Source organism: Penicillium cataractarum (assembly GCF_028827025.1).
Source record: "Penicillium cataractarum strain IBT 29864 chromosome Unknown utg000009l, whole genome shotgun sequence".
In the NCBI taxonomy this organism is placed as follows: domain Eukaryota; kingdom Fungi; phylum Ascomycota; class Eurotiomycetes; order Eurotiales; family Aspergillaceae; genus Penicillium; species Penicillium cataractarum.
The window spans coordinates 631,326-655,373 of record NW_026622745.1 but is presented as its reverse complement, the minus strand read 5'-3'; the positions used below and the strand labels follow the sequence as shown (position 1 = coordinate 655,373).

At 45.9% G+C, this 24,048-nt stretch overlaps 7 protein-coding genes across 7 annotated transcripts; 3 read left to right on the top strand and 4 right to left on the bottom strand.

The window, feature by feature from the left end:
• Positions 1 to 1,842: 1,842 nt before the first annotated feature.
• Positions 1,843 to 3,526, bottom strand: N7496_010890 (glycoside hydrolase family 43 protein; the record flags this gene model as incomplete). The annotated part of the gene is made up of 2 exons (XM_056703803.1): positions 1,843 to 2,937; positions 2,999 to 3,526. 2 exons carry the CDS (start codon positions 3,524 to 3,526, stop codon positions 1,843 to 1,845), a joined length of 1,623 nt encoding a protein of 540 aa, XP_056549763.1.
• A 2,089-nt stretch (positions 3,527 to 5,615) lies between these two features.
• Positions 5,616 to 7,190, top strand: N7496_010889 (uncharacterized protein; the record flags this gene model as incomplete). Its single annotated transcript, XM_056703802.1, has 1 exon — positions 5,616 to 7,190. One exon carries the CDS (start codon positions 5,616 to 5,618, stop codon positions 7,188 to 7,190), a length of 1,575 nt encoding a protein of 524 aa, XP_056549762.1.
• Positions 7,191 to 8,118: 928 nt separating this feature from the next.
• Positions 8,119 to 9,765, bottom strand: N7496_010888 (glycoside hydrolase family 43 protein; the record flags this gene model as incomplete). The annotated part of the gene is made up of 1 exon (XM_056703801.1): positions 8,119 to 9,765. One exon carries the CDS (start codon positions 9,763 to 9,765, stop codon positions 8,119 to 8,121), a length of 1,647 nt encoding a protein of 548 aa, XP_056549761.1.
• A 3,023-nt stretch (positions 9,766 to 12,788) lies between these two features.
• N7496_010887 (uncharacterized protein) lies at positions 12,789 to 15,476 on the bottom strand (the record flags this gene model as incomplete). Its single annotated transcript, XM_056703800.1, has 19 exons — positions 12,789 to 12,853; positions 12,913 to 13,089; positions 13,143 to 13,178; positions 13,236 to 13,290; positions 13,359 to 13,682; positions 13,744 to 13,807; positions 13,865 to 13,985; positions 14,033 to 14,138; positions 14,190 to 14,212; positions 14,274 to 14,287; positions 14,339 to 14,353; positions 14,406 to 14,488; positions 14,541 to 14,610; positions 14,659 to 14,738; positions 14,865 to 14,906; positions 14,966 to 15,078; positions 15,123 to 15,224; positions 15,284 to 15,304; positions 15,359 to 15,476. 19 exons carry the CDS (start codon positions 15,474 to 15,476, stop codon positions 12,789 to 12,791), a joined length of 1,629 nt encoding a protein of 542 aa, XP_056549760.1.
• Positions 15,477 to 16,330: 854 nt separating this feature from the next.
• N7496_010886 (DUF1593 domain-containing protein) lies at positions 16,331 to 17,785 on the top strand (the record flags this gene model as incomplete). Its single annotated transcript, XM_056703799.1, has 1 exon — positions 16,331 to 17,785. One exon carries the CDS (start codon positions 16,331 to 16,333, stop codon positions 17,783 to 17,785), a length of 1,455 nt encoding a protein of 484 aa, XP_056549759.1.
• Positions 17,786 to 19,657: 1,872 nt separating this feature from the next.
• Positions 19,658 to 20,311, bottom strand: N7496_010885 (MARVEL domain-containing protein; the record flags this gene model as incomplete). Its single annotated transcript, XM_056703798.1, has 1 exon — positions 19,658 to 20,311. The coding sequence occupies one exon, from the start codon at positions 20,309 to 20,311 to the stop codon at positions 19,658 to 19,660; it is 654 nt and encodes a 217-aa protein (XP_056549758.1).
• A 2,132-nt stretch (positions 20,312 to 22,443) lies between these two features.
• On the top strand, positions 22,444 to 23,304 carry N7496_010884 (uncharacterized protein; the record flags this gene model as incomplete). The annotated part of the gene is made up of 1 exon (XM_056703797.1): positions 22,444 to 23,304. The coding sequence occupies one exon, from the start codon at positions 22,444 to 22,446 to the stop codon at positions 23,302 to 23,304; it is 861 nt and encodes a 286-aa protein (XP_056549757.1).
• Between the last annotated feature and the right edge of the window lie 744 nt (positions 23,305 to 24,048).

Genomic DNA, 24,048 nt, shown 5'->3' with positions numbered 1-24,048 from the left:
CTCTCGCTTACGATACCGAAAATTCTAGACTAGAATGATGATAAGTTAAATCTAATCGGCGCAGAGTATATCACCTAGGAGTATATAATAGGTATCCAGTTGCACTAAATATGGCCCAAAATAAATTCAGAATAATATATGCTTTACACACAGTCGCTTTCACTGGTAATAAAAGAGATGGTATCCCTAGACTTTTCGGCTTATAGTAGTCTATACTTCTTAGATGCGCCGATAGACCCGAACAAGAAGGTGCCCTTCGAGTAAGGCTTCTGTATTGGGCCGAATTGTTAGTCCTGTTTTCTGGAATCGGAATCCGGGGGAACTGAAACTCTACGGTGGTCTAAGTCCTAAATACGGTCCCTATTAGTTCTAGATATTCTATCCTTTCTTCTATAACGTTCCTAACGCAAAGTGGCAAATTAGGGAAAGACCTTATAAGCTATTATCTAGGCTTGATAGAGACCGACTTCTCGCGGTTACGGAAAGAACCCGTCACCCACGAGCTACTTCCTTATTAAGGGTCTATTGAAGATCATATTCGTTTATTGAAAATCAGCGAAGAAACGATATAGAGATTGGTTAAGGATAAACGCATTCAGGACGTAACTACTTTAACCCTGCTTTATCCTGATTTTTATATATTTGAAAAATTATGGTCTGTCCTTTGAGTACAGCATCATCAACTTACCGCACTCTCTTTGTATAAATTTTCATTATAATTCGGGGCTGGACTTAAAAAAAGACCAATTACACAACTACAGTCCATCTTGCAAAGGTATGTGATCCCTAGCTCCCGAAAACCGGTCTATCGCCCTATTACATACAAATGCCGAATATTTTGGCCGATCTATATTCTCCTCTTACTCTGTGAAAAGCACCATTCACCCTTAAGTTACTGTTTCTCCGTCGCTGGGATCACCTTGCAAAATCACCTTTTTCATGAAATCGACGCTTTCTTTCTCTGGACACTCACCCATCAGCCTCAGTATATACTCGCTCAAGCGGACCATAGTAACAGTCCTCATATTCTTGGATACGGTTTCCCAAAATGCACTTGAACCTGCCCGATTATCCATCAGCACAGCGAACAAACCATCTCTCACATACACCAACCACGACAACATATTAATTAAGACACAGGCAAGCCTCAGCACGCATCAGTGTAACAGATTGCGTGGCAGCCTCCTATACCGACCTAAGCAAGCCATAGAATGAATATCAAATGTTTCCATGCGCACCACCCAACCCGAATGACTGTCACAAAGCAACGTGTCATGATGTCCTCGGTGAAAGGCCATTGTGGGAGTAACAAGCAAGCGAATTAACTTTGCCAAGGAAATTCAAGACAGAAGGTAATTTTAACACAGAGAAAGGAAAGGACAGACACTATTTACCAAATCATTGTATATAGACTAGTTACTATTCTTGTACTCGATCCACCCTTTTGGTGGCCGGCGCCATCGCTTCCTGGCCAGTGGTGTAGCGACGTCAAACTAGCTTTTGCAGGTGATACAGCCATTTTGACGACGAAATACTTCGTTTTCGAATTGCCAAATGTATTGGGTGAATGGTCTAGTTCCGCCGGTTTCTATTTTTTGATAATGGCTTGACGTGGCCACGCTCTAAAATGTCGAAGTCGAACTTTGCTACTTCATGATAGGGAGTTGGCCATTCGAAGAACGACCATGCTATTTTCACACGATTTTTGCTACTGAATGATGGCAGTAATTACCTGCATCAAATAATTGATTTTCAAGCAAAAACCTTTCCGCTGGGTTTGTTTCGCGTCGAGGGATATTTTGACAATACGAAGGTTGCCCAAATGGAAAATCTACCAACATATCAATCTTCCGCTTGCTCAATCTCACAAGTGTCTACTACCAGCTGTCCTCCCAATGCTTTTGTCGCAAAGCTAAACACGGCGAAGCGATAGCCTAACCACCCTAGGCCTGTATTATCCATAGTAAATAAAGGGCCAATTTGAGTGAAGGTAGTGCCATCAAAGCTGTACTCAAATAATGCCTGTCTCGGCTCTTTTTCCCGCCCGTCAGCGCACGTGGCTTCGATGTTAGCATGAATTCGCAACCAAACTCGTTCAGTTGCCAGTAGAGTCTCAGCCTTGATGGAACCCTTTGACACCACCTCCCAGTCCTGCGAAACTGGACGACCTTCCTTCCAGCCGATAACATCTCCAACTGGGGCAATTTTCAAGTCATCGACATAAACCAGCTTCGACTGGTCAGCATCCTTGTGTATGCCGATGTATGCGCTCTCGTTGCGGAAAAGAGAGGCACCAGCCCTGTCTCCATCGGCTAGACCAGCACAATTCACACAAAAGGTGGCAGTGCTCTTCGGTCCGATGGTACGATGGGTAAGGGTGTTGGCCGCTAGGAAGAGGCAGTCGGTTACAGTGGCCGTCTCGAGCACCAGCTGACCTCGGTGCGTGTTCCATTTTGAATCATCAGGGCTTTGGTTCCATTGCCAGCGGTGGTCCAGCTGATCGTGACCAAATGAGTATTTTGTAATATTTGCTTTGGGCTTCTTGGTGCCGCCGTTGTCGTGTATGAGAGGATACTCCAGCCGCCATTGCCCGTCTTTGTCGGGATAATCGCCGACAACTCGAGGCCAACCATCTTCATCGAACTCAACGGGCGCCAGCGTAGGGATTCGACCGGCTGGAAAGGCGTCAATAAAGGCCATATAGTACCACCTGCCATCAGGAGTTTCGACAAGTGCTCCTTGATGAGGCGGCCCGCCTCCTGCAATTGGAGCTCGCATTTCGCCTATGACCTTCCGACATTCGTACGGCCCGAATGGCCCGACATCGGATTTAAGCATATACTGCCCAGCCCACGAGTTTGTCACCCAAACATAGTATTTGCCCTTGATTTTATACATTCTAGCACCTTCAAGATGCAGCTCGGACTCGTATACAAGCTTGAATTGTGCCCGTTAGCTATCATTTCCCGGAAAGGCCTTAGTGATAGGGCACACCTACTTGGTTCTTGACCTGCTTAAGACCGTCGTGTGTTAACTGTGCAATTTGGAGCGTCTTGTTACCATGGGCGATATATAGAGTATCGTCGTCGTCAACCAGCAACCCGGCGTCGTAGTAGTAGTGGTCAATGGGTGGGTGCGAAGTCCACGGTCCTTCAGCTTTCTTTGCCGTATATAAAAAGGTCTGATCTGTTCCCTGGATAGCGCCATACCAGTAGAACAGGCCGTCGCTCTGGCGGTATTTGAAAGTTGACGCCCAGATACCTTTCACATAGCCGGAGGTGTTGTGACCATCGAGGCGGAATCGTGGGCCGAACGCGGCCAAGTCGGGGACCGAATGGCCAATGTACGCCCAGTCCACCAAATTATATGACTTCAGGATGGGTGCGCCAGGGGAGAAGTGGAAAGATGAGACGCTCATGTAGTATACGTTTTCGACGCAGATGACCTCCATGTCTGGCAGGTCTTCCCAGAGTAAAGGATTGACATAGCTGCGTGCTGTCGCCACGGACGCGGATCCTGAGTGCATGTTGGTCATGGTGAATGAGTGAACAAAAACAAACCGCGTATTGATAATCGATCCTTGTGTTGGAAATAGTTCGATTCTGGTAGCCACGAATACACCAATATACAGGATGGTGTGAATTATGTTTTTATTTATATTAAGTTGGTTTACTCTATTGTGGGGCTGACACCCGGCCGAGCAGTGTGCTCTCCATCAACAATGCGCGTATTATCTACCATTTGCAATTGCCAGGATATGCATAGAGGCCTGCAGTGCAGAGTCATGGCCTCCACATCCCAGCCTCATCCTTATGGCAAGCTTGATCAGTCCGAACTTTAACGGCAGACTTTGTAGAATTCTCACGACAATACAGGTTTTCAGTCTATCTAAGGCCTGGTTACGTGACAAATTTGGGGGAACAGAGCACGGAGCGGGGTTGGTTAAGGATCATGTTAGATGTATCCCTTTCAACCACACACCCCTTGCCTATTCTCCTAGACGATTTTAGATGCATTTACCCAGAGGACATCCAAAGAGACGGGTTCAAGGGTCGGTACAAATCAGGCCGAGAGAGGATAAACTACACACTAACACCAACAATATATTCTTTCATCCGATACCTCAACTTGAGTTCGCTCCCAATTTACCCGCTCAGATCAGCTCCGGGGTTTCAGCCGTGTATCGCCACCTGGCCCCATCAGGGCAATCAAACGCTTGTTGATGGCTGAAGGAGCAGTTGATGCTTGTGATGAGAGGCTCAAGCAGACCCCCTACTGAACATCTATTACGCACCAGAGGTCCAACTAATGTACGGAGTACCGAAGCTAGAAAGCTGCACGTGCGGAACCGAATCCGGTATTCCAAACCGCCCGGACGAAACGAGAGACCTTTGACCACATTCAATGGTCATTGAACTATTTTTTGCACCTATTATTACTCAAACCTCAAAATATAGCGTGCCGGATGCTCTCCTTGTAAATATTAAACGGCAAAGTCCTGTATTGGACTTCTCATGTGATCTATTCTTCATATAATCTCTCACTGTGGAGGACGAGATGACAGCGAGACTAATGGAGCTAATCTCGATAGTAACAAAGTTTAATGTACCCTGCCCGTAATAGCAACGTGGTTGGTGGCAACACTCCTAAACGATAACAAAGATCCTCAATGGAAAAAAGGGAGTCCGTGCACCATTGTCGAACTGAAACATGTAATTACATGCCGAACCTAGGGCCTATTCAACGCCAAATCCGGGTATATCTGCGTATTCGTACCGGTTGGTTCTCTGTTCAGAATCCCAACGTTCCTTGCGCGATCAAGGTCTAGATTCCACATCCACTAGGAATTTTCCGAATTTACCACTGCTTCCAACGTCGTCCGACTCCTTTCACGGGTTACCGCTTCCTAAACCTAGTTGGCCGTTGCTTAAGACTTCCTCTTTAGGCATTTCACCTACCCCAAGGACATCCACTTCCCCCCTCAATGAGTGTCCAATGGTAGCTCATCGACTCAACTGGGGAGGCGAAGAGTTTGCCCCCGCAAATTTCCCCAGGTTAACCCCAGATGGAATACAATGTTATTCTAGCGAAGCTTATCGAAGCAGGTTTCGCCCTCGAGGATGCACACGGTGAACTGTTCATGTTTAATTCAGTCAATAGTGGTCATCCTCATAGACTAGTAATACTATCGTTATCCAATTTCTCATCCTACTAAAAGTCTCATAGCACCTGTAGTAGCCATTATAGATGCGTAACTATGTCGATATACAAAACGCTCGAAACTTTCCTTCTCCTCTACGCGTCGGCATATTCCACCTCATGCTGATTGGGGTAGCGGCGGAAACTTGCCTCAACCATTCGAACCACTTGCAGTGTATTTATCATTATCCATTTAGCCTGGAATCGAGCCACTCCCTGACGCTCGGTCAAGATAGACCCGACACATCGTCAGCTGCTCCTTCCGTTTCTGTTAAACCTACAAAGCATAGTATTATTCGACCAACTCGGTTTTGATATAAGTAGTACGATGTCATCCACCAAGCAAGCTGGATAAATCAGTCACACCAGTCCGAACTCAATTGTTGTAAATTCCTCATCATATCGTTCTTAATAAAATGACTACCGCTACTCCTGAACAGGAACGAATTCAGCAGTTGATCAGAGACGCCCCGCCATGGTACAAATCATCCAACTTGATCAAACTGTACCTCCTCCTTATCGCTCCCCTTCTGACCTCGACAGCATGGGGTTTCGATAACAGCATGACCAATGGCCTTCAATCTATCAACGCCTTCATGGACAAGTTTGATCATCCTACCGGTTCCCGACTTGGATTCTTCGGAGCGTCTATGTCCGTCGGTGGAATTGTTGCATGTCTTATTGCTGGTCCATTGACTGATCGATTCGGTCGTCGGCCCATGTGTTCTATCGGAGCCGCCCTAGTCGCCGGAATGGCAATCATGGAAACGTTCTCGACAAGCTTTGCTATGTTCACTGGCGGAAAAGTCATACTAGGATTTGGAGCATTCCTGCAGCAGGTTGCTGCCCCGGTGCTCGTTACGGAGCTCGCGCATCCAAAACAGCGGGTCACGATCAGTTCCTTATACAATACCAGCATTTTCATTGGACTTATCATTGGTAGTTGGATTACCTTCGGCACCTTTAGGATGAAGTCTGAGTGGGCGTGGAAGCTCCCGTGTATCCTGCAAGTTATGATCCCCGCGTATCAAACTTTCATGATCTGGCTTGTTCCCGAGAGTCCGCGGTGGCTTGTTTCAAAAGGCCGGACTGAAGAGGCACGACAAATCTTGATTAAATACCATGGCAACGGAATTGAGGACGAGATAGTACGGTTCGAACTGCAGGAGATTATTGCGGGTGTGGAGGCCGACAAAACAGTCATGAAGTTCAGTTGGGAGGCCGTCAAAACCACCATTGGTTCCAAGGGCAACAGGTACAGACTCTGGCTGTGTATTTGGACTGCTGTCGGGTCTCAGACTATCGGTGGTGGATTCACCGCCACCTACCTTCCTCTCATCTTGGATCAGATTGGCATGAGCTCCGAGAAGGACAAAACGCTTGTTAATGCCTGCATTAACATTTTCAACTGGCTCTGCGCGTTTCTTGCGGCATTCGTGATCCCCCGTGTCGGACGTCGTACAATCTTCCTCTTCTCCACCATTGGGACCAATATTACCTTCATCATCTGGACTGTTCTATCCGAGCGTTATATCGCAACAAATCACGTTGGGCTCGGAATCGGCGTCCTGGTCATGATTTTCGCTGGTAGCTTCTTTGTCGTCCTTTGTTGGGTACCATTGGTGATTGCGTATCCCCTGGAGACAGTGACGACAAAGCAGCGCGGTGTCTACTTCGCCATTACCATGTTCACTATCAATGTGACGGCCTTTTTCACAACTTACGTTACCCCTATTGGCCTCGCTAATATTGGCTGGCGATATTATCTACCAACATGTGTTTGGAACATGATTCTCCTGCTCGTTGTCTACTTTACATTCGTGGAGACTACCGGTATGACTTTGGAGGAGATCGCGGTGCTCTTTGATGACGCGGATGATCTGTTCAACGCAAATATTGCGGTGGGTAAAGACTTGGATGAGAAGAGGGATGATACTGTCTCTCATGTTGAGGATGCTGTTATTGAGAAGGGAGAGAGTGATAAGGAGTAGTTGTAATTGTGGTTTGGTGGTTTTATTAACGGGAAAGGGTGGAATAAATGTAACTCAGCTGCAGATATTGAGAAGTAGAGTATGAGTCGGGATTTTGATTAAGAGAGGTTTTGTTGTATGCTATGGTAATTTATGATCCTTATCAAACTTTGAACCGATTCCGTGTACAATTTGGAAATATTCATCCCCCTCCATCTGGATGTATCTCTCGGGGTAATTATTAGACGGTGCTCAAGGCCATCCGGTCCCCATGGATGGGTCACGGTACAAGAGAATTCAGAACAGGCAAATTTTAGAACTGGAACATACAAGGTAGTAAAAGGTACCACAACAATCACGCAACACAGTCGCATCACCTACTTCGGCAGCATGGTACTTCGTCGCTAGCAGGTTCCCGTAGGCCTCTCAGTACTGGTCGGGCTTTTTCATGAAAAGCAATCGAATGGATCCAGGGGTGGAAATGAAGCAAATCTGTAGCAATCGACGTATCTCTAGGATCTCTTTTCTCATCTCCGAGACTCTGCATGATATTAACTAGTTCTCGCTACTATTCTGTAGCTGATCTCTGCCAAACAATGCGATGTTACAGTGACGTTCCATAAGTTTTTAACCCCCCGGTCCACACCGCCTACTGTATCCACTCAGCTAGAACACACGTCAGGTTGAGCACGTCGCTGTGAGGCGGGAAGTTTGCGTAATAAACTGCACATAAATATTCTAATAGACAAACAGGTCCTTGGTTTTGATTGACGCGCTATCGGTTTATATGGAACCTAATTATCTAGACTCTAAGTGGAAACCTTTACAAGGCAGAATATTATGTAATAAGTGGTGTGGGGCTTGGGGTGCAAATACTTATGGAACCTGACTGTAAATAGTGCAAACGAACAAGGGGCCATTCACAAATAAAATTAGGAAACAACACTATTTAAATATCTATATTATCAAAATTACACCGCTCGCCTCCATTCCCAATGGCGAAAATTCCAATCACTGGCCCCGTGAAGTCTTTTCCAGTCAAATCCAATGCGTCGACCAACCCATGCGATTGCCATCTATTCCATTTATCACCCTCTCCTAGCCGATACAAAAAATGTATAAGATGTTCCGTATAAAATATTCGAAACTGAATCCTCGTAACCTGTGCACTGTTCGCTTTGACTCTGGAACACATCAGGATGGGAGGATCTTTCAAGTGGTTCACCATGTCAAAAACGATCACATGGTCACTTGGCTCATACAGTATCCTGGCATATCGATATTCGTCCTTGTAGTAAGCCAACCCTATCTTCGCTCCTTCAATGTGCTCTAAAGTAGGCAATACAAGTAAATCAACCGTCGCGACCCCTTCAAGCCGCCGTATTCTTCGACCAACAAAGGCTGTTGAGCCCCCCGTACATTGCCCCAGATCTGTGGGCAATGGCAGAAGCGAAATCTCTTTGGTATCTTGCGATACTTGGCAACGACTGAAGTCTGGGTCGCGAATCCAGACTAAGTCTGTTTTCGGCGAGAGCGGTGAAGGGACTGGCCCAACAGGCCAGGAAGGCAAGAAACAACTATCATCCTCCAATCCCGCTTTGCAGCCCACGGGAATCCGCCGTAATACCCGCGGAATCGGCTGCTGAATTCGTGGCCAACTCTTCCCGTCCTGCCAGTCTACAGCAGCCAGGAACGTCTCACGGCCTAGAACCATTCTCCCTGCTCGGTCTCTCCGTACACCAAGACATACTAACCACCAATCGCCGAGGAAATCCTGTACCAAATCTCCGTGTCCGTTGAATTGGCAGAATGCAGATTGGTTTTGCTCCGCTGTTGGCGGGAGAATTGGGTTTCGGGAACAAGACTCGTACGGACCCCAGATACTTGGAGCTCGCGCAATGCTGATACAATGCCCATCGTGTGTTCCCCCCTCCGCAGTGAGCAAGAAGTAGTATCCGTCTCGCTTGTAGATGTGGGGGCCCTCAGGGATGATTCGAGTAAAGCCATGCCAGAGGACCCTTTCCTGCGTCATCCTTCGACCTGTGACGAGGTCTATCTCGAAACAACTGATGCAGCAGGATGGAGACGGTGTCCAGGATGAACCTGAGATATAAGCTCTACCATCGTCATCAAAGAATAAATCGGGGTCAATTCCGTGAAGATCAAAGTAGACCGGGTCAGACCATTGACCGCCTTGTATATCCGCCGTAGAGATGATGAAGTTTTGGAATTTGAGACCCGATACCCAGTCTCCTTCATCTTTTTTCGGATTGTAGATGACATTTGTGCAAACTATGTAAGTTACGCCATTGTGATGCCGAATCGTGGGGGCGTAGAGTCCCCCTGTTACCGGGGCTTTTTCACCAGAATCGTCACCGCCAGAATTTGGTTTCGTGCCGCTTTGCGAAAGACACAGTTGTGTTGGTCGATGAATGGCATTACCGATATGTCGCCAGGCGATCAAATCTTTTGACGCAAAGATTGGCAGTCCCGGGTAGAGGTGGAAAGACGAGTTAACAAGATAGAATGTGTCCTCGATGCGGACTATTGAAGGGTCCGGGGCAAAACCCGGAATAATTGGATTTTTGTACACCATTGAACCTACAGAATACCTGTTCTGTAGATGTTCAATGGATGGTTGACGAAATTTTCCGGATAGAGAGATAGAGGTATCTGTCATTGTTGCCGCGAACACCTCTCTCCCTATTATAACTCGTTGTCACCAGTGCTGATCCTTCCCCAGATTCTTCTCACCAGTACCTGTGAAAATCCTCGCTCTTCGCTGTAATTTCAACCGGCGCTTGCTACTACCAGATAAGTCCAGCTGGCCAAGTGGGGGATCATTCCAGTAGTTGAAACATAACACTAGTACGATTGTCAGGTCTAGGCTAAAGGTGCGAACTATCCTATTGAAAGACGCAGTGTACACAGCCTTTCTCACTCACCTAATATGTAATTCTGACTTCTGGCTAGTGATTCTGCTATGACTCGCGCTTTACAAGTTCGCTCAGGTTCGAGAGTTTATTTATCAAGGAGTGCGCTGAAAGGTGCTTGTGTTCTGTCCCTTGAGCTAAGCCCATCAACAGAGACAATCCTCAACATTTGCACAACGGAAGACTTTAGAGTAAGTTATCACTAAATTGATGCAATACGGATAGGAAGTTATTCCCCCATCAGTATGCTCAACATTATTTGAACCTATTCATCAGAATTCTCGTGCTTTGAAACTTTAATGCTCAAAGGTTTATTTCTTAGTACGAGTGCTTAAAGATGCCCACGTAGGTCCTCTGGGCTAAAGTCCATGAATATATACCCCGCTAGATTTGTATTAAGTGTGAAAGCTTAAAGTAATTCTTATCAAACTCTACGTAGTACGAATACGACAGAATTCCCTATTTGAGATGTCCCGCATTTATTAGCCTGTTCATCAACTGCTTGTGGCGTCCATTCGGCCGGCCGAGCGGCTACCTCTGATTGGCCAACTTAGACGGCGTACCTTAGCCCCTCCCAGCTCAGGCTGGGATCTACGATAGAGGAACACCCGGCAGGAAGTACGCGAACTTCGCATACACTCAATTCTTTCAATCTGTTTCTTTCGTATTCTATTTCCGTGCCATCTGACAAGACATCGCTTCAAATACACCTCCATGCCAAAGCGAGGCCCATTGGTTGTGCTAAGCTTGCCAGCCGTAGGATTCGAAAATGTCCCCGTCGCCGCGGCTTGATTCCTTTCGCTCTAGCTGCGCCGTTGGCTTGGGCTTTGTCACTTTAATAGTCTAACGTAATTCCCGGCTGATCTGGCCACCCGGTCGTGCTAGCCACCCCAAAACACTATACAAGATGTTGAATATTGATTCCTCTATATTTCAACCACCATCCATTTATTTCGGTCAGAATTCTAAGACATACAGCTATATAGGCATAGAAAGAACCATGATAGATTCCAAGTGTTTCAAACGATTATTCAAATGTGTTACCATAAAAGACGGCGTAATTTTGGTGTGCTAGATTCATATATGTATATCTCTCTGATTACTTGAAACTATCTTTTCATTATCTACATATAGGCTAATCATGCTCTTAAGTCTCTGTATCTTTTATATTTCATCTAAATTATGAATGGTTATTGAGATATGAAGTTGTAATTTATCGCATTTAGTATGGTGTTTTGAGGTGGCCAGCACGACCGGGTGGCCAAACTCCGACTGGAGAGTGGACAATATCTCACGCTTCGTAACACACCTCAATTTCGAGATTGTATTTATCAACAGCAGCGCTTAGAGTTGCCAATTGTTTCTCATTTGAGCTAAATACATCGACAGATATTTACTTCGTTACAAATCCACACGAAATGAGGAGACCTTGAAGTAAAGTCGAGTTAGGCATTTCCGACCTAGGACGTTTGACACTTATTGAACCTAATTCTCAAAATATGTCGGACTTTAGGATTTCAATCATACTCAGACGTTTTTTTATTGGCATAAAAAGCGCTTAAAGATGCCCAGTTCTGACCCAGGGCTTAGTACGTTTGCACATAAAAATTAGGCAAGGTTTTGAAGCTATATTCTTGTCAAGCTTTAGTACGGATACGATAACGTTGCCTATTTCAGACGTTCGGCATGCATTGCCCCGATTGATGAAACCTGAGTGGTGTCCGCTCGGCTAGCAATGGCTCAACTCTGATTGGTCAATTTTAATAGCCTTCCTAGGCGTTTCCATGAGTAGTGATCTAGGGAGGGGAAGAACAGCTGCATCGGGTGATAAGTGGACGACGTTCAATGACAATCATCTTCTGTGAATCTGCTGCTCTAACTTAGCTTCAATTTCATTTTTCCCGCTCATGACATGGTGTCACCTCAATACACCCGAAACAGTAATGAGGCCTATTGCTCACACAACCATTGCTGGCCATACGATTCGAAAATCCGTTCTCTGTGGCCACCGCTTTGCTTCCAGTGTGCCTTCAAATCTGGATGCGCCTCGGTTCCTCATTGATTATCGAATTTATGGATTTGCTTATACTGACCAGGTTCGTTCCGGTCTTCGCACTTAAAAGTGTAGATAAATATTCTCATAATATGTGTACTGGTCTTCGATTTCGAACCTTTCATTTTGGTCGTCGGCAAGTTCTCGTGTACGAATATCACACCATGCAGCGGATTAAGCGACAATTTAAAGTGACACATAAGTTTGCCTCAATATGCACAGTGTAGGCCTGTATAATGCTAAATACAATTACGGAAGCTCATCTTTCTAGTCAGTACTGGGAGGGTAAGTTTAGATAGTGTTACTTGGAATATAGTTGATGAATAATTTCATAGATACTGAACCCATGAAGCTGAATAAATCCTTCAATTGATTAAGAATCCGAAAGAACGAAAGAACAGATGTTGGGGTTGCATGCTTAATATTCGCGAGAAAGGCCGATGGCCAGTCTAGAAGACCAAGGGATATAAGGTGAGGGGCCCAGGGCTCCAGTGCAATATCCGTGTTCACATGGGAAAAAAAGTACAGGAGGACGGAGAGGCTGGGAAAATTTGACCGTAAATCACTGTTCGACTTTCGTGGACAAAAGGCTTCTCGATAACAGCGCTTCAGCTTCAGATTGTGTAGCATTCATCAGCCACTCAACTTCTGCACAATGACGAGATCCTGTGCGTTGGGAGGAAACGAAACAGTGAAGTCTGCTTTATCGATTAATGATCACCCCAATGCATTTGGCTGTACTTGATAGAAAACTGACTAATATTGTTGCCCTTTCCATTTTTCGTTAGGTATGTCGAGTTAGTGACCCCATTGGCAACTCTCTGGACTTGGAGCTCATATGTATCGGTTTCTTGCCACGGGAGTCCAGTTATCTGGAGAAGATATGCGATACTGGTGTTATTGCGCACTGTGGCCTTGGGGAATGTCATGCATGCTGTAAAGATTGATTAGACTGTCGTGGACCAAGGTGGATTACGAGAAACTTACCGCCACTGATAAAGCAAGTGGATTCCCCATTCAAAACTGAAGAAGACAATTCGAATCAGTTTCCGCAAAACGAATAGATATCCAATCACTTACGCCCATTATCCTGAAGCAGTGGAGAGGCTGAAGCAGACGTGTTAAATATAGGAATCTGTAATTTACAGCATTTTTCAGTAAAGGCGGGGCTAAATTCACAAAAGCCTCAATTGAGGAACTCACCATCTGTGTTGTGATCTCGGTGGCAATGTCAAAATAAAACTGATAATTGTTAAGTAGGGTCTGCACTTTCGTACGATCATCCGAAATTCCTGCAAGGGCAGCAAATCCGTCTTCTGAGCTTCCGAAGACATTCACGCGATTTTTGGTATCGCTGACAAGCTTTCCCTGTAGGAACCATGCCTTCGCCACGTTGAGAGGGATTGGACCGGATGAGCTTCGATTGAAGAAGCCTTTGAAAGGTTGGTCACCGGCTCCAGTTCCATTATAACCAAATCCAGGCCACGGGAGGACTTGATCGACGGACGTGTCTTGGGCAAACATCGACTAGGTGATGAATCTGATCAGGATTGTTGCGCAACTATGTAAGTATCAGAGAAAAACTTACCACACCGAGGGTGAAACTCGCGAAAAACGCTGGATCATTGAAGGCTTCGAGCGCTTTTGTTGACCTAGATTTATCAAGGATTAGCTTTCTTGTTTTGCAAAACCTAGGGGCATTGCTTTACGTGGGCAAAACTGGGAATGGCGCAGGTTCAAATTCTGTGGCCCATATCGGGAGGTCTGGTAACCCGGCGGGAACCAGAACTTCTGCTCGGAATTTATCCGTTACCCGAATGATATCGTATGCTGGTTATTGTAAGTAACATTGACTGGATCAGTTGGCAGAAACATACGGTCAAAGGAAAATTGTGTGCTCGTGAAATGGAATGACGCAGCCTTGATAGGAACATTGCGGTTGTGACAGTCATTGTAAAACCGGCGAACGTACGGATCGGAAACCTTGACAGTCAGCTTTTCTGTTACACTTCCATTTGCTTTAGATTACCATACTGTGTAGTTGGTATTAGCGGGATCTGTATTCCGTTAGACACAATTTGGTGATTAGGGTGCGGCCATGCGAACATATCTGATTACCACCCCATGCAGCACTATTACATTGTTAGCGGAAATAGAGTCATAAGATGTATTGCAACACGTACACACCAACAGCGTCGCTATATATGATTAGTACTCAAATTCTGGCGGTGGTAGATGAGGAAGGCTAACCTGGCGTTCGTCACAGCGAGGCTAAAGGCCGCGAAATAAGAAAAGTATCTTTCGTAAGTCGCATTCGAAAAGCTTGCCCGCACCTGCTTTTGTTGTAAAAAAATGAAGCAAAGAACATTTACAAAGAGGTCGTACTAAATCTGTCTCCGGTAAGAATTCAAATAGCTCAATCGCATTATAAAAGCCGGAATCGTAAGCTCCATTCCTAAAATATGGTCAGCCAACCTGCTGCAAGCGATACTGGGAACCTCACATATAGCGATCAGTCACCATGTAACCAATTTGACTTAGCATCTCCGGGGAGGATACATTGACACTGGTCCCATTGGTAGGCTATGAAAAGAGTAAGAAAGTGGATATGTGCATGTGAGGTGTGGGGAATAGTTATACGTTGAATTGGATCGTTGCCTAACCCTTTGTTAGCACCGTACACCCAATGTGACGCTGAATATTCCTTACCTTTGCCCCATTACTGGTTACGAACTGGACGTAATCATCGGCCTTATTTGTAGTGTCAACAATTGAATTCGAATTATCATTGTGGATGCGGATTATCTTACCCCAGTCCAGTTGTAGTTGTCATTGACCATAGGGTCGCCATCAACTCCGCTCTTACCCCACCCCAAGAAGACATCGGGAAAGGTATCTTTTGGGAGAATTTTAGTGTACAAGTCTTCAACGGCGTTAGTTCTGACATTTGACCACAATTATGCTTACAAATAAGGACATGTTCAATTCCATATTCGGGAAACAGAGCTCCGATCGCAGGATCCTTGTTGTAGAAGGTATCCTGATTCCACTCACCCGGAGCAATGTATGCTAATCATTTTCTTAATGTTGCTGGTCTTAAAAGTCAAGGGTAGTGAGTTCTTGCGTACCGCTATCAGCACTATTGACACCTTCATTTCTGTTAGTTCATTCTGGGACTTGAGCATATTTCTTGTAGGTCTCACCTTGCAAGTTCTTTAGAGTACCCACGACTTCCGAAGCATCAACGACAATCTTTCGAGTGCTCTTGGCCGCAGATGCTACTGCCAGTCCCCAAAGTATGAAAAATTTGATATTCGTCATTTTTCAGCTGTGATCATGAGCTCTTATTGCCAGCGTTGGAATGACAACGTTGACCGGGATTGCCTCTATATATACCCCGGGCACGAGAGGCCATTGCTTATGCCCTAAACAGTAATTTCTGAAAGGTTTTTTCCTCGCGAATTTCGGGAATAATGACTTGAAATTTGTCTCCCCATCATCGGCTGAGGCGAATTAATTGCATATTACGAACAGGCTGGGCAAGCTGGATAGGCTAAAGTGAAAAATTGAGAAAAGCGAAAACATCCTTTTGGGAAGTTCGAACTCCACATGAATTCCAAAACAACATGAGTCCTAACTCACAGATAGTAGTTCTCTTTCCCCAGACCCCGCAAATCCCCCACACATACAACTTCGGGGGATTAGCTACCGGGCACGAGATCTCGGCACATGAAGACTTGATTTGAAAAGTCTGCGGAAAAGTCTCCAATGTATTCAGCCTATTTTATTTTTGAGTGTCCTCATGCCGGCATTTTCTCTTGTCAACAATGAGCCCCACCCTGCTTAAAGTCCGGGTTAACATTCTACCACTCAAGCGAACGCTTACAGATTCCATATTCGGACTCGAGCTGTCGTCCTATCACAACCTATCTACAAGACGATGAATGGCAATTTCAGGCTATTTTCTGATAAATGGGCGCTTGTCACTCTATGCACAGACTATTTCCGAATTTACATGAGAGGAGACTAGTGTAAAAATACACACAGCACTAGTCTGTCTATTAAACACCAAGTCAACGGCCACTTCCTCTGGTCAAAAGTTTTAATCCAAACAACCCCCCCCCCCACTTGCCATTTAATCAACTCCGGCCGGAACGATACACTCATCATACAGAATGGCGCACCAGTGCACTCCCCGCTTCTGTCCCAACAAACCGCGAGTCTTCGTAACCTCCGATATTGCCAACGAGCCTGACGATGCCGAATCACTCGTGCGCTTCTTACTTTACGGAAATGAGTTTGACATCAAGGGCCTTGTTGCATGCACCTCAAACTGGTTGCGCTCAGTCGTCCACCCAGAAGAGATGGAGACGATCATCCGTGCCTACGGATCTGTCGTCTCCAATCTCAACGCCCACGTCCACCCAGACAATCAGTACCCATCCGCCGAGGATCTCCTCAACATTCTACGGACTGGACCATCCACGTACGGCAAACGTGCCCTGGGCCCCGACGTCCAATTGAGCAACGGCGCAGAGCTCCTAATTGAACAGCTATCCGCCTCTGAGCATCCTCTCTGGGTACTCTGTTGGGGGGGAACGAACGTCCTCGCTCAAGCCCTGCAGCATCTCAGCAAAAGCCAATCTGCGTCAAATTTTGCTACTCTCCGCTCAAGAATTAGGGTCTACGCTATTTCCGACCAAGATGATACGGGCCACTGGATCCGCACAACGTATCCAGATATTTTCTATATCTGCTCCATTCATGGCTGGAACAATTATGCCCTCGCCACCTGGACAGGAATTTCCGGTGATATCACAGGAGACGAATTCCCCGATCATGGCGGTCCGGATACTTCTCTCGTCTGCGCGTCCTGGCTGAAAAAACGTATCCAGATTGGACCTCTTGGTAGCGTGTACCCCGACTACAAATTCATCATGGAAGGTGATACCCCAACCTTTTTATACCTCATTCAGAATGGCCTTGGGTGCCCAGAACACCCTGAATACGGAAGTTGGGGGGGTCGGTACACGCCCATTGATCCTAAGTTTGCGGCGACTCATTACACCGACGCGGCAGATCGTGTTGTTGGCATGAATGGAAGAAAGTTCGTTAGTAACCAGGCGACTATTTGGAGGTGGCGGGAAGCGTATCAGCATGATTTTGCTGCGAGGATGAGTTGGACATTATCGAACAATTTCGGGGCAGCAAACCATGCGCCTGTGGTAGTTGTTAATGGAAGTTCAGGGCCGGAGGCCTTGGTATTGGATGTGGTGGCAGGTGGGAGTGTCGTTTTAGATGCTTCCGAAAGCTATGATCCTGACGGAGATCGGTTGGCATTTAATTGGTTTCAATATCGTGAACCCACAGCGGCGATGGGCCTGGTCATTGACCCTCAGATTGCGGACCTCGATATTGCGCCACTGGAAGGGACTGGGAACGAGACGTGGAAAGTGAAGGTTGCTATACCTGGGCCGGAGAAGTGTGTAATTGATTTTCCGAATGGGAATACAAAAGCAGAAGGCCAGGATCTGCATCTGGTTCTTGAAGTGAAGGATGACGGAGCTCCTTGTTTGTATTCCTACAAGAGAGTTATCTTCAGGGTGAAAAGCGAAAAGCTTCTTTGGTAAAGAGATAGAGCGCTTGAGAAAACCATGAGTAGGCTTGAGTCATAAGATCCATCCGGCCACTATAGTCAACCTATAAGAAGTTCTATAGAAAGAACGAGTGAAGGAATATGTTGTCGTTTACATGAATTTCACACTTAACTAGTAAACCTATTACAGATGGTAGGGGTGGAGCCCAAAAGGCATGGGACATTGAACTACCCACTGTGAAAACGAAACTAGGGATATACCCAACAGCGCATCGATATGAGACGGATAGAAAGACCGGCCCCACATCTCAATCATCAATTCAGGCAGTGTAGCTGACTTTAGGAAAAATAGATTGGATCTGCTCGACGATACTCGGGACAAATACGGCCAAGTGTGATAGTATCGCGCCCACTTTAGGGTTTGATGGAGGGTTAGAACCTTCCTTTATACATCTGCGCAGAAACCTACGGCGAAAACAAACCTCCAACGCTAGCCACTTTTCGTCTTCTTTTACTTTCGTCTTCTTTTACTTTTGTCTTCTCCCATATAAGTTCTTCCTTGGACAGATTGAAGCTACTTGATCATGGCCAAAGAGCAGGCCTCTCCCAATGGTGAATAAACTGCACGAGAATGCTGTGTGGAGTGTGCGTGGGAACTTCTTGTCTGTCCTTACTGATTGTCCTATGGGGTGCATTGCTTCCTACTAAGCATTCCGCGTATCTCTATTTCTTTAATTTTGCTACTGTCGAACCCAAAGTTACAGACTCACTGAAATTAGCCCAGTGGAACAAGGTTAAGAAGCAGATATAGTGACAGTGGTTACCTAATTCAGTTACCTGGATGAGCGAAGCTTAAGTTATCCCTTCACTAGCAACTTCCATCGGGTCTTCTACAGCTCAACTACGAGCGTCTCGCCCAGATCAAATGCAAGTATTGCCCTAGCTACAGACTGTTTATTCTCCCGGATGTGGAAGAGACAAGTAGGATGATGATCCAGATATAGTACCGGTTGACTCCGTAAGGGTAACTGGCAAGATTCACCTTTTAACAACCTGTGAATCTGTTGAGATATGCAATAACAAAATGAAATTTCATTTTAGATCATAATGAATAGAGCTTGAAAACAGTCGACTGTACAAGTAATGGTATAATGGCTCATCCAGATATTCTGGCTGCTGCTGATCGGCTGAACTATGCTGGTCACACTGTTACCGCTTATGAGCGGGCTGGCAGCAAGGGTGATATTCTCATGTACAATACCCCTAGATCTTCTCATAAAGTTTCCTCGAAGAAGCATGGATCAACTGGCGGAAAATAAACGTAGTAGCGAATGATCAGATTTTGCGAATCTCAATGCAACACCGTACAAGATGAAGGAGGCATTCAACGTTGATGGTGTCATCGACACCTACGCAGAGGAAGCAGAAAGGGAGAATCTGAGTCAATGTCTGCCTAGACTATGGTGAAGATGATCTAGAGAAGAAGAAGAAAAAGAAGAAGAAAAAGAAGAAGAAAAAGAAGAAGAAAAAGAAGAAGAGAAAGACCTAAATAGGTCTACAAGACAAAGAACAGCGTCGGTCCTGGAAAGAACCATCAAACCTGCAGAGGAATCTATACAGGTGTAAACGGGAGGACGCATGACCAAACGACCGAGTAGTCGAGGTCAATGGGGTCGAGTCATCAAACGTCAACCTTAAGAGGTGTTTGGTGACTGCTACATAGAATAGACCATTGAACGGGCGGTTATGGGCACTGAAAAATCCCGCTTGGCCTCGCAATATCCAAGGAATGTCGTATCTGTGGCCAAGCCAGAATACTTCCACCACTTTCCAGCATCCAAATTCCCATCTGTCGATATCCATCTCAACCTGAAAGGCATCCTTTTCCCGAGTCGCATTGATGAATTTAATTTTTAGCAGCGAGACTTGCAGCCAAATCCTCATCAGGGTTCTCCTTGTATTCTGGTAGAGAACAATTCTCCACATCATTGTTGATATAATCGTCTTTCTTATCGCCAAGGCACTCTTCCTCATCGTTTTTCAAGAAGTGGTCTTTGTTGTCACCGACATCGTCTCCTTGACTTGTGGGTTTGCGGGTACGACAACAGCAAGCGATGCCTAGGATGAACGTGAAAAGCCATAACAACATGTTGATTAGGTCAATCCAGACAGCAGCACGCATTCGAGGAATAGACAAAGTAGCATGCTTGTAGTGATCGTCTAGCGCGCCGGAGATATAGATGTTTCCGAAAACACCCGTCTGGGCGAGCCAGAAGACAAATAAAATTCCATCCCAAGTCGACCACGCAGCATGGAGGAAAGGGACAAAGAAATACACAATACAGGTGATAGCGGATAAGGTGACGGCTAATTCAGCATACACCCACTCTGCTGGGGCGGTAGTGTTTGTCTTTGTCGCATAGGCTAAATCGATGCCGTACAGAGCGGCAACGATGATAGCAAAGAGAAATTGCACAGGGCGGAGAACACGGGCTATACAACCACGGACACCACTTTTATGCCAGTATCGATCCAGTATAGCACCTTCTTGCTTAGGCATTTTGGGATAGGGGTTTGAAAATAGGGGGTAGAGCAGAACGAGATGCTGAGCGGAGGATTGAACAGATATGGAGTGGTATGAGCTTATATTCGTTAGCTTTGACGATTTTTCAGAATTTTCGGCCTGTCTTTTTTTTCTGCCTTCGTAGTAAGCTCCTCACAACCATGGTATCAATACAAATTTCTATAAATACGTGGTGGAGCAATAATGCATATGCAGTCTCCACCCTTTCGCCTGGGCGATACGGGTGGATGGCAAATTACCTCTTTTCGGTAACTCTTGCGTATCCGTATTCCTGCAATCGGCATAATGAGAACTGAACAATCACGGTCGTTGGTGGATCGGCAAAAAGGCTTGGCTACTACGATGTGCTGTGGCTCTTATTTGGGTTCAAGGGTCTATTTATAAGGATTTGGCTCAGGATCTGTTCATGCTGCCCATAAAAAAAAGCGGGGCTTAATCTCGATGAGGAACACATAGCTAAGCGTCTCCAATAGGCTAGCCGATATTAACACTTTAAATCGGCAGATTGGGCTCGTGTTTACTGGTCTGTTGCACTCACTGTTGAGCGTGGCATTGGTATTCGCCGCGAATGAGCCTTTATACGCCCTCGAGAACAGCCTAAAAAGGGCGAATGCCAGGCCAGGGTTTACTGCATCGTGGTAATTAGGTTAAGCAGAGTTTTTTGGGCTTCTTATCTAGCTACTCAACGTACAGGTTTAATACCCCTATTCGGCGATCCTACATCAGAACCCGGTGGTGTTAATCGATTCGTTACTGAAGAATTATACCGCTGAGTCTAATCAACCATATTGCCTACTGAAAATGGGATTGTTATGCATGATAACGCACCTATGCATATTGCATACATTGTACGCGATGCATTGGAAGAATTGGAGATCGAGGTGATGGTCTGGCCACCTCATACGCCTGATCTTACACATATAAAGAGAAACGCTGAGACGAAGCGAATCCTAGTAGAAACTGCGCAGATTGCATGGCAAAATATCGATATGCGCCACCTAGAACACCTTTCTGAGATAATGCCTAATCGAGTGCAAGCGATTTTTGATTCGGAAGGTTGGTATACGCCCTACTAGGTGTGCATGATCTAGGTATGTAGCAGGTTATCAATTTTATGGAGTTTTGGCCAGCAGTTTTATGTAATCGAGGGTGTGTGGGGGAGGTGTTCTACAAACTTTTGCTGTGTCACTGTATATATCACATGATTTTTCCTGCCCCACGTTTCATTGTGCACATGATATAGCCGACTCAGTATGCGTTGGGTGATTGCGCACGTGACACGTGGCGAATTCTGGGGCGACTTGGATCAGATGCGGTACTCTCTGCGTATCCGTATCTTGCCTTCTCCTCCAGCGCGATAGCTGGTCTTTATACCGCAGAACCAAACTACAATCAAGATCCAGTGGCCCCCACCCAGCTGCATATCTTTGCGCCGGAGAAGGACACAAGAAAGTACGATTACGATATTACCTCCTAGGCAGCGGTCAATGAATGTCGAGGGCGGAAGGAAAGTTCGATCCCGGCGTACTCATCATAAATCTCGGTCAGGATGCGCCAATTGTAAGAGGCGGCGGATTAAAGTGAGTATTACAGTCCATGCGACGTTTCCTTCCACCCCTTCACCTTCGTTTGAAGACGCTGCACCGGCCTTTTTTTCCGGGTCCTTGAACCTCCTCATTTGAAGCATGCGTGAATTGCTTCGTTCCTTGCTTTGTTCGCCGCGCGGGCGATGGTATGCTCTAATCAGGCCGGATGTTAATGATCCTTTGAAGTGCGATGAGAAGCGGCCATCATGCATCAATTGTAAGAACCACGACGTGGAATGTTCATTTACCGGCAATGACTCGCCTGCAGGATTGTCCCCGAATTCTGGAAGTTCTGAAACAATCACCGAAGCACGCCCTCGCCCACGGCGATACATACCCTTCGAATGTGCGAGAGGGGGAGTGATACAAACATTCAAACTCACTAAGCCTAAGGCTCAGCAAAAGCAACTGACATGCTCTACGGAGACTCAATCTACGCTCTCACGGGACATCTCCCTAGACAAACTCTCACTTACAGATTTGAAACTTTTCCATCACTACACTATCTCAACATACAAAACCATGCGAGAGGAACACCAAGATGTATTCGGCATATGGCAAAAGCACCTCCCTGAATGGGGTTTCGAGTTCTCAGCTATCCTGCACTTGATACTTGCTCTGTCGGCACTTCACCTAGGGCATGATCAACCCGAATTGCGGGACCAATACATTCGACAAGCCGATCATCATTTCACGTTTGGTGTTCAATCAGTTACAGCTATTATCTCTCAACTCAATCCTGAAAATTGTCAAATGGTTTACATGGCCGCTGTCATGATCTGTTTCATCTACTTTGGGCGAGGCCCACGGCCCGGCGAATACCTCATTTTCAGTGAGCATGGTCCGGCGGAATGGGTTGTCCTTATGAACGGAGTGAAACTCATTCTACATTTACATCATGAGAAAGTCTTCAGTGGAATTCTTGAGCCCAGCGGCGAGGGAATCTCATGTGAATTCATACCCGCGATGCGAGCTGAGCTTCACGAACATAGAATCCACCTGGAAGAAGTGCAGCTATTCTTAGAAGCAGAAAACGCAGAAAATAATGAGCTTGACCTAAAGCTCGCTGCTCTTCATGATTTATTTGAGCTTTTGTATGAAATGTACGAGAAAATATCAGTTGGAAAATCAGGCGTTTTCTTGATGGATGTGTTGATCGGATGGATTTACCGTCGGCCTGAAGAATTTGTGCATCTATCGGAAAAATGTGACCCAGGAGCTTTAGTGATATTCGCTCACTGGGCGGTTCTTTTGAAGTACATGGAGACGTCGTGGTTTATGGAAGGCTGGGCTAAACACGTGTTGACGGGGATATCAGGCTCTCTGCATGTACGTCACCGATCTTGGATCGAATGGCCTTTACAAAAAGTCGAGAAGGCTTAATTACGATTAGGAGCCGAACCACCACGACGATCTGGTTCCCTCAGTTCATGGTGTGTCGGACATCTAACGTAATTCGCGGGCAAGCAGGCCACCCCATCCAAAATCGCATCCTCCTACCAACTTACCTAATTCAACCACCTATGCCACCAATCCGTGCCAAATCCTCACTTAAATGAGCTGATCAAAAGGGCAGGATCTGATAGTTCTTCGAATATCAAAGATAGCCGTATCCCATCTACACGCGCAGCAGCAAAGCTATACGAAATATCGCGCTGAATATTGTAAACGCGTAAACGGTCGGATCTTACGCGAGAATATAACCCCATTCGAAGAGTATTCGCTTACTAAAAGGATTCTCTTCAGTAATATATTTGCGTGAGTAGCCCCTAGGCCTCTACAATACGCGATATAGCTACTATAGGGAAAAATTCGCCTTCGTTCATTTAACGGCGCGATAAGATTCGATCATGCTTCTCTAGACGATATCATTATTGGCGCGCTCCTAATAAGGATCCAATGGCTATATAAGAGTAGCTTTGAATATAATATCGTAGGATTAAGGAGAACCGTATCTAACTAAAAAATATTTATCTTATGATATGGGATTGTTCACAATGTTGATGCCTCAGGCTAAATGGTCTCGCGAGACGGCAAGCTTCCAGCCGGCAGAGGTACGAACCACTGCAAGCAAGACATTTGGTGGCGGCTAAATCGTCTGGTATTCATCGCCTTCCGCTCTTCCTC